General features: G+C 40.1%; 1 protein-coding gene across 7 annotated transcripts in view; it reads right to left on the bottom strand.

Moving 5' to 3' along the window:
* LOC115215232 (focal adhesion kinase 1) overlaps positions 1–10,488 on the bottom strand; it is a 234,954-nt gene that overhangs the window by 41,602 nt on the left and 182,864 nt on the right. For all 7 annotated transcript variants that reach the window (XM_036505581.1, XM_036505579.1, XM_036505583.1 and 4 more), the window contains 5 exons: positions 8,268–8,371; positions 6,419–6,534; positions 4,464–4,564; positions 2,268–2,357; positions 636–840 (listed from right to left, as the gene is read on the bottom strand). In XM_036505581.1, the coding sequence (XP_036361474.1) occupies positions 636–840; positions 2,268–2,357; positions 4,464–4,564; positions 6,419–6,534; positions 8,268–8,371 (616 nt within the window). The remainder of the gene's footprint in view (positions 1–635; positions 841–2,267; positions 2,358–4,463; positions 4,565–6,418; positions 6,535–8,267; positions 8,372–10,488) is intronic.

Raw genomic sequence — 10,488 nt, 5'->3', positions numbered from 1 at the left:
ATCATCAACATCCAACCAGAATGACTGCTTTTCATCTCTTCAATGTTTATCTCAAAAGACTGAAAAGTAGTTACTATAATGAGATTTGAACTCGAAATCATCATCGTTTAACGTCCGTTTTCCGCGCTAGCACGGGTTGGACAGTCGACCGGGGTCTGGGAAGCCAGGGGCTGCACCAGGCTGATCTGGCAGAGTTTCTACAGCTGGATGCCCTTCCTAACGCCAACCACTCCACGAGTGTAGTGGGTGCTTCTTATGTGCCACCTGCACAGGTGCCAGGGGGGTCTGGCATCGGCCACAATCGGTTGGAGCTTTTAACGTGCCACCGGCACGGAAGCTAGCCAAGGCAGCGCTGGCAACGGCCATGTTCGGATGGTGCTTTTTTTATGTGCCACCGGCACTGGAGCCAGTCGAGGCAGAGCTGGCAACGGCCATGTTCGGATGGTGCTTTTTTTATGTGCCACCGGCACTGGAGCCAGTTGAGGTGGAGCTGGCAACGGCCACGTACGGATGGTGATTTTTTATGTAAACAGCTTTTGTCCCATGTTGTAATGATTCCAGAGACACTATGAAAACATGTAGACATAATGTAATAAACCAACACACACGTAAAGATAATAAAATTAGCATCTTACCCTAGCCAAGTCCTTAATTTTGCAAATGAAGGCCTCTTTGAAGGTTCATAAGCCCAGCAGGAACACATAAGATAGTACAATGAAGGAGGGCAATCTTGTGGAAGAGGCAGTCGTTCTCCACCTTCAATTTTACCAATCACATCATTATTTTTCACTCCTTGGAAAGGTTTCACACCATACATGAGGATCTCCCAGATACAAACACCTGCAAAGATCAAGAAGTCAGCAACGGTTAAATACATACAGGGTTTCCCTCCACAAATTCATCATTTATCAAATTCCATCACATCAATGTCAATCTCAAATTGGTCACTGATACTGACCAGATTGGAACAGATATTGACATCAGTATCAGAACTGTAAAAGAATGTAAACATTAAAAAGTTTTGTCAAGAATTACAGGTTTTATTTAACCCTTTTGTGACCAACCCATCTGAGACTGCCCCTGGTTCTAGAACACAAATATGTTGTTATAAAGTTATCTTATAACAACATCAAAATTTCATGCTAATTTAAATTCCAAACATAAGCTTAATAATGACAAAAGTATTTTACTAATTTCTTAATTATCTTAAAAATCAAGAGAAACAAAGGGCACATTAAAAATTGTTGCACCTTACATTATGTAAACATACCTACATTTAGTGAATTAGATGCAAAGCTACATACTGTGTTTATGTGTGTGTATATATCATCATCATCATCATCGTCGTTTAACGTCCGTTCTCCATGCTAGCATGGGTTGGACGGTTCGACCGGGGTTCTGGGAAGCCAGAAGGCTGCACCAGGCTCCAGTCTAATTTGGCAATGTTTCTACAGCTGGATGCCCTTCCTAACGCCAACCACTCCGTGAGTGTAGTGGGTGCTTTTTACGTGCCACCTGCACGTATATATATATATATATATATATAAATATATATATATACACACATACATACACAAGCTTGTCCTTTCAGGTTTTCAGGTGCTAGCACCACTTAAAAAGTGGTTCTGCCAGAGCTGCGTTAATGCACCTGTGCCAGCGCTGCGCACACACACACCTGTGCTGATGGCATGAAAAAGCACAGAGTCCACTGTTAAGTGGTTGGCATTAGGAAGGGCATCCAGCCATAGAAACCATGTCACAAAACAGTCGGAGTTATTGTATACAGTGCTCAGGTGCACCACAACTTGTCTAAAGTGCATATAAAGTATATGCAGTAATGTACAAATGTCCGGGAAGCGAACAGTGTATGAGTCAGATAGGTGCTTGCGTGTGTATGGAGAGGAGAAAATCAGGTGTAGTGTTGGCGAATCTCAGGAAGCATGGAAGTTTTGAAGGATGCAGTGCTCCGACAAGCAAGTCTGTCTGTCAAACTGCAGCTATGGAAAAAAAAAGCCTGTTTTCTGCTTTTACTTTCTAACCCTTTAGCACTCAGATTACTCATGTTTTGAATTAACCATACATTATCTTGTAGATTCAAGATTTTGATGATGTGATTGCTTATTTTTAGAATGACGTTGTAGGGTAGATGTGAGAAGCCAGATCTCACTAGTTTGAATGCTAAAGGGTCAAATATTTCCTTTCTTTAAGCAGATTGATAATACAGGGGGAATGATTACTTGTGTAAAATAATAAATTTAAAGACATACCAAACATCCAGACATCGCTTGCAGTTGTAAAACGACGGAAGTTGATAGATTCTGGTGCCATCCATTTGATTGGTAACTTGCCTTTAGAAGCTGAAATTTATAGAAAGATTATTAGACTGAAGGAGGACAAGAGGAAACATACTTGAAATGATAGAAATAATGAAAACTAACATACAACAAAAGGTATATTTTTCCACATCTACTAAGATTCTAAGGAGTACAGGGGAGATAACTACTTCAAGCCGGAAGGATTTATTAAATCTGGTGTCCCAATGAAGGTGATATGAAACGAATCTACTCTAGGATAGGATAACAATCTATTGTGTAAGTGACTTCCCTAGATTTAATGGTGATTATATTCTGCCACAACAAAATCAAGTGAAGCAATACAGAATAAAATGTCTAATTCAGAAAACATGACAAAATACTGTAGTTAATGTGAACTCAAAGCCATGAATTAGTAGTCCTATTCCTTAACTACTCAGCCATTTCAACCCAAATAGAAATTTACATCCCAAAGGAGACGTTTTCATCACCCTTAATCCATACCCCCATTTAAAATGCCAGCATTTTATCTATTCCAAAATGGGACTGTCCATCTCATTCAGACATATAGTTTTTTTTTGGGGGGGGGGGTCCCCATCTACAATTTACAGTAAGTATCTGAATCTCACTAACCATTAGTTAATCATCAACATGAAACGAAATGCCTTATTCTGTCCAGTCTTTGAAATGAAACAATGCCCTTTCATATGGAGTTTCTACCTACGCCTCTACTACAGATCGAGCAGGGTCACCCGCCTGAAGGTATTTGTGGTTTGTCTGCCTTCCTACTTTGGTTTTAGCTAGGTTGACTCTAAGGCCCTTTGATTCTAATCCTTGCTTCCACACCTGAAACTTTTCCTCTAGCTCTGATAGTGACTCAGCAATTAGAGCAAGGTCATCAGCATAGACGAGCTCCCAGGGGCATCCTGTCTTGAATTCCTCTGTTATTGCTTGGGGGACTATGATAAATAGGAGGAGGCTAAGGACTGAACCTTGGAGGTTATATTCCATATATGGATTAAGAGGTTTTCTTTTACCTCCTTTCTTGTTGAAACAGTTGTTTAAACAACAGGGTGAAATCCTTCACCCCACAAACCACTCTACTCTGAAGTAGGGAGTGGAACCTGTACCTTGTCAGTCAGGCAAACTAGAACAAGCAGAGTTATGGGCCTTGCTCAACAACTTTCCCCCACCCCCATAGTGACTATATTAATTATAATTCAAATTTTAGAACAAAGCCAACAATTTTGAGGGGATGATGGCAAATTGATTACTTCAACCCCAGTATTTAACCGAGGCTATATTTCATCAACCAAGAAAGGATGAAAGACAAAGTTGACTTTGTTGGGATTTGAACACAAAACATAAAGAACCAGAAAAAATGCTGCCAAACATTTTGTCTGATGTGCTGACAATTTGGTGCTGACAATTTTGTCAATCTGTTTCACAAGGGGCTAAACATAGAGGGAACAAACAAGGACAGACAAACGGATTACATCGATCCCAGTGCGTAACTGGTACTTAATTTATCGACCCCGAAAGGATGAAAGGCAAAGTCGACCTCGGCAGAATTTGAACTCAGAACGTAACAGCAGACGAAATACGGCTACGCATTTCGCCCGGCGTGCTAACGGTTCTGCCAGTTCGCTGCCTTCAATTTTGTCAATCTATGAGTTTATTGTACACTCATTGGGAAAGGTTAAAAGAGGTGACAGAAAGGACCCATATAAGTCCAGTAAAGAAAGATAGCAAAGAATGATACACAAAACGACAGAAGAATGAAGATTAAGTGATTTTAAAGAGGAAAGGATGGACAGGTACATTAGGAATAGTTTTGGTAAATTTCGTAAAACATAGAATTTTTTAAGGATGCAATGTCCTGACAGCTAACAATTGACATAATATCATCTGGACTTATAACCGTATGATTGAAAGTCCACCAACTTCGCAGTCCGTCTCCATTAACTTATTACATTGATTTAATGAAATCTTTAGTGAACAACAGCTTAATATAGTTTTCAAAATATTCATGTTTTACTATAGTATAACGCAAGTAGTTTCAGCTTTAACAATCATACTGCTTTTGTTATGATGGTAACCATAACCAAATACATCATACTTAGCTAAAGAGTCAAAAACTGTTGAGCTTACCTTTATAATAACTTTGCTCTTCAACCCATCTTGATAGGCCAAAGTCTCCAAGTTTAACACAATCACTTGCAGAAACTAACACATTTCGAGCAGCAATATCACTGTGACAATAAGAAAAAAACAGCAAATCAAGAAACATAGCAAAAATATTGTTTCAAAGAATTGATAATGAAGCTGTGCTGAAATACACAGGTAGATAAAGTACAAAGTTGTATTGATATTTGACTAAACATAGCAAGTATGTCTCACTGTGAAATTAGGCCCGTGGGCTTCTTTTCAGTTTCCACTCACAAGGCTTTGGTCGGCCTGAGGCTATAGTAGAAGACACTTGCCCAAGGTGCCATGCAGTGAGACTGAACCCAGTTCCATGTGGTTGGTAAACAAGGTACTTACCACACAGCCACTCCTGCGCCATATATATATATATATATATATATATACATATATATGTCACTCACACATACACATATAAACAGCCAACACCTCCCAAACACCACACACACACACACATGCTATTACACACGCACACACACACACACACACAGACTTGCACACACGCACATACCCTCACATACACACAGATACCTCTTTCTCTTACATTCTCCTGTCTTAGAAAGAACTTTTTCTTTACCCATTCCCTTCTCGTCATTTCCACTCACAAGGCTTTGGTCGGCCTGAGGCTATAGTAGAAGACACTTGCCCAAGGTGCCATGCAGTGAGACTGAACCCAGTTCCATGTGGTTGGTAAGCAAGCTACTTACTACACAGCCACTCCTGCGCCAATTATTGCACGCATCATACCAACACCATCCGGTCACATGCAGTAGTGAAATGTACATGTAACCGGATGAACCTTTTTCTGCACTGTAGGGTGCATTCCATGCCATTATATCATTCCCACTCCTTAGAGCAGTGTATATACAAGCTAAAAAACAATCATCATGCTAAATAAAACTTACAGTACAAGGTCTTCCCTATCAATTATCTAAAATATACATGCATGCACACCCACATGTATGTGATGAGCTTCTTTCAATTTATCTACCAAATCCACTCAGGCTTTGACGATCCTGGAACTATCAGAAGACACCTTGTCCAAGGTGCTATGCTGTGGGACAGCACCTGAAACCAGCAACTGGATCATGCTCCTAAATCTTCCACTAACTATGAAGAACGGGGTGAAACTTGGTTTTGGTAGTTTGGAGAACTAAAAGATACAGGGTTATATGCCCCTATAGAATGGCCAGTGTTGTGTGTAGAGCTACACATCTTAACAATACAACCTTTGTGACTCACACAGCAAATATCTATCTTGCATGACAAAGAACTCTCACTGTATACTCACTTTTGGGACTCACATAAATATAACCATAACCAATCTAACTTCATGCATACTGGGCTGTTGTTGTTTGGTTCCAAGCCACAGTCAATCATGCAAACCTGTCATCAGAATTCCAGCCATAATGATCCCACTACTTTTTTGTTTAGACTACTATCCGACTCGTGGCCGATGCCAGTGCCGCCTCGACTGGCTTCCGTGCAGGTGGCACGTAAAAAGCACCCACTACACTCACGGAGTGGTTGGCGTTAGGAAGGGCATCCAGCTGTAGAAACATTGCCAGATAAGACTGGAGCCTGGTGCAGCCTTCTGGCTTCCCAGATCCCCGGTCGAACCGTCCAACCCATGCTAGCATGGAGAACGGACGTTAAACGATGATGATGACTACAGGCAACCACCTCTGATGGACCATTTGTTTGTAAGATAGTAGGGTGGTTTGAAGATTTGGTTTTTATCTCTAACAGGTTAAGCAACCACATAGATCAGTCCTCATTCACTTGTGCATGCATATACTTTCTCTAATCACATATCCTGCTATATATATATGGCCATACGAAACAATAATCAGTTCACATTAAACAGATGTCTTTCTGAAAAAATAAAATCTAATTCTTACCGGTGAACAAACTTTTTACTTTCTAAATAAGACAGAGCTGTACTCAATTGATAAGCATATTTAATCAATGTTACTTGATCCAGACGTTGTTTATTATTTTGTAAATATGCCCGCATCTGAAACGATACAAGAAAACAGTAAGAAAATTAACATTTTATATACAGTTCCAGGTGTGTATTATTTTACTGGAATCAATCACTAAACTGCAGCCAAGAAGAAAACACTCGGTCAATTATATTACCCCTACTGGCTAAATATTCACCGCAGTTACGTCCCATAAGAGAATTACTTCCCATGAACTTATAATTGCAAGACATTTAAAAATTTATATTAACAACACACATGGGCCAGTAGCAGCTGACACTAGATGTCGATGTAGTCCTGCAACTCGTCAGATCCTCTCAAACCGTCCAGTCTAAGCCAACATCGAAAACGGATATTAAATAATAATGATAACTATATTTATAGAATGACTGGTGAGCCAGCGCACATGAAGTAAGGTTGAGAAGCCTCTTTAGTCCTGTTTCACAGAGAATTTGACAACCTCCATAGTGTTGGTACCATGAAAAATAGAACCAGTATACACTGTAAAGTGGATAGTAAATGATCAGTGAAAGTGCAAGGCTGTGACAGCCCTTTAAATATATGTCACTTAGGGCTTATCAAACTTTCACGTGCTAGTGCCACAAGAAAATGCCCCAGTATAGTCTATGAAGTGGTTGGTAACAGGAAGGCCATACAACTACAGAAACCAGGTCTAAGTGAGACATACAAGCACCAGCCAATGAGAGCAATAAGAAATGACAGACTGAGACAAAAACTGCATCTGGCTCTATGATCGAAATTAAAACTTTCCATCAAAATTACATATTAATCTATGTTCCAAAAACAAGCTTAATAAAGGTGATGAAAGGGTTAACCTATTCCAGTATGGAAAGTGGACATAAAAAAATGATGACAATATTTTGCAGAGTTCCCATCTATCAAATTCAATTCACAAGGTATTTATTGACATAGTACTAGGATAGAAGGCACTTGTATAAAATGTACAGAGAACCTGTGCCATATGACTGAAGTATGGCCATGTACCCATGTCAGAATATGTTAGTAAACATTGTGGATATTTTACAGATAGGTTTGTATCTCAATACTATAACATACATTGTACTTGCAGTTAGAGTGATGCACCTTGCACTAGCTTACATAGTACTGTGCTAGATGTGTTGATATATTCACATGAAGTTCACTACAATAACTTATTGAGCTATTAACATCACGACGCCGCTGTGGTGATTTCATTCTTGCTCACAATATCATAAGCGGAAAGTGTAACCTCTCGAAAGAGCTGTTCTTCACTCCTGCTCCAGAGCGTCGGCTGCAGGATCACTCCGAAAAGCTCTATCTGCTATGATTTCATCTCAATCGAAGGAGAGGGGCTTTCTCTGTTCGGGTTGCGGATCCGTGGAATAAGCTGCCAGACGAGATAGTGAAGATGCTGACGACCGCTTGGTTCAAAGTCTCTCTTGACCAGAAATGGCCTGAACTCTTTGCATGAACACCACCCTGTACATAACTTCATGTCCCCCTACATGGCCTTGCTTTTTGCTTTTTGAGCCAAAAAAATTAACTTAATCACTATAAAATGTTTCATGACTGCCAAATTTTGAGAAAGAAATCCAGTTAATTTTCAATCCAAGGCTTTCCTGATTGCAAACAAAGTTTTGTAGGAGTAAAAAAAAAAAAAAAAAAAGATGAACCGATTACAAATGAGAAGCTGGCGTCAACTCTCTTAAATATGAGAGAGAGAGTGAGTGTGTGTGTGTGTACAACAAAAGTTGATGATTCTTACCTCTCCATGTTTTGCCAGCTCCATAATGATCCAAACTGGACGAGACACAGAGCAAATACCTATTAACTTAATGATATGAGGGTGGTCAAACTGTTGCATGATATCTGTATGGCAAGAAAAAAACAATAAAAAAGTACAAATATTAGTTACAAAGTCATCAAATTTTCATAAAGAAATATATAATACATACATACATTTGCAAATAGTATTACAAAGTAAAAAAAATACTGAACATCTTAAAATGAGTAAATATCTCATAGCCTATTATTGTTTTGTATATGTTTCTATTAGTTCAAGTTCCATGCTAGAAGTTTGCTCTTGCTGGTGCATAGAGTTATGGTACTTTGTTCAGGGAAGGCTAAAAGGAGAGAAAAATTAATGAAGTTTGAATACAGTAATCCCTTGGCTATCACGGGTGTTACATTCCAAAACTGCTTCCTTGTGAGGTGAAAATCTACCAAGTAGAAACAGTGCTGTACTGCATATATATATTTTTTTTAATATAATTTGTAAATATTTATTTTATTATAAATGCAAAACAACACCATGGAGGAATCAACAACATAAGCTTAAATAATAAACCGTAATACAGCAAGGGATTACTGTACTACCATTCCAAATGCTGTATCTGACACACAGACACATTATTATCCTTGCCATTATGAGTTATTTGATTTTGTTAGCTTTTGTAAATTGTTTGAACAAGCATATTCAGTTGTGTGTTCAAGAGTTTTGCTTTACACTCACATGGTTCTGGGTTCTTCCTTTGACAGACCTTTAAGTTGATTAAATACATTGAGGGAAATTTAATATATACCAGCAGAGATACATGGCCTTGCTCAGAATTAAAATAGCATAGTTTTTTCTTTTACTGTTTTACTTATTTCAGTCATGTGACTGTGGCCATCCTGGAGCACTGCCGTTGGTCAAACAAATCAACCACAGGATTTATTATTTGTAAACTAGTACATATTCTATCTGTGTCTTTTACCAAACCATTAAGTTATGGGAACGTAAACACAGCAACATCGGTTGTCAAGCAATGGTGGAGGTACACACAAATATACACATATATGCGTCAGTCTGGCCCTCGTGCTGGTGGCACGTAAAAGCACCCACTACACTCTATTTGAGTGTGGACATACTGGAGTACTGCCTTTTAGTTAAAGAAATTGACCCCTGGACTTATTCTTTGTAAGCCTGGTGCTTATTCTATCGATATCTTCTGCTGAACCGCTAAGTTACGGGGACATAAAGACACCAACATCACTTTCTAAGTGATGGTGGTGGGGGACAAACACAGACACTAACACACACACACATAAACATATATATATATATATATATACATACACATATATATATATAGGACAGACTCCTTTCAGTTTCCGTCAACCAAATCCAATGACACGACTTTGGTCAGCCCAAGGCTATAGTAGAAGACAAATGCCGAAGGTGCCACGCAGTGGGACTGAACCTGGAACCATGTGGTTGGGAAGCAAGCTTCTAAGCACACAGCTATGTTGTATATAAATACATAGTAAAAATAATAGCAATGAAACAAATATATATATATATATATATATATATCATCATCATCATCATTTAACGTCCGCTTTCCATGCTAGCATGGGTTGGACGGTTCAACTGGGGTCTGGGGAGCCCGAAGGCTGCACCAGGCCAGTCAGATCTGGCAGTGTTTCTACAGCTGGATGCCCTTCCTAACGCCAACCACTCCGAGAGTGTAGTGGGTGATTTTATGTGCCACCGACACAGGTGCCAGACGAGGCTGGCGAACGGCCATGCTCGGATGGTGTTTTTATGTGCCACCGACACAGGTGCCAGACGAAGCTGGCGAACGGCCACGCTCGGATGGTGTTTTTATGTGCCACCAACACAGGTGCCAGACAAGGCTAGCAGACGACCACGCTCGGATGGTGTTTTTATGTGCCACCGACACAGGTGCCAGACGAGGCTGGCGAACAGCCACGCTCAGATGGTGTTTTTATGTGCCACCGACACAGGTGCCAGACAAGGCTAGCAGACGACCACGCTTGGATGGTGTTTTTTATGTGCCACCGACACAGGAGCCAGATTAGGCTGGCGATCGGCCACGATCGGATGGTGATTGTTACGTGCCCACAGCATGGAGGCCAGTCGGTGCGGTACTGGCTACGGCCACGTTCGGATGGTTTTCTTGTGTGCCACCGGCACTGGTACC

This window comes from Octopus sinensis, linkage group LG8 (genome assembly GCF_006345805.1).
Source record: "Octopus sinensis linkage group LG8, ASM634580v1, whole genome shotgun sequence".
NCBI classification, from domain to species: Eukaryota; Metazoa; Mollusca; class Cephalopoda; order Octopoda; family Octopodidae; genus Octopus; species Octopus sinensis.
Note: the sequence above shows the minus strand (reverse complement) of the source record. Positions and strands in the feature narration are given on the sequence as shown.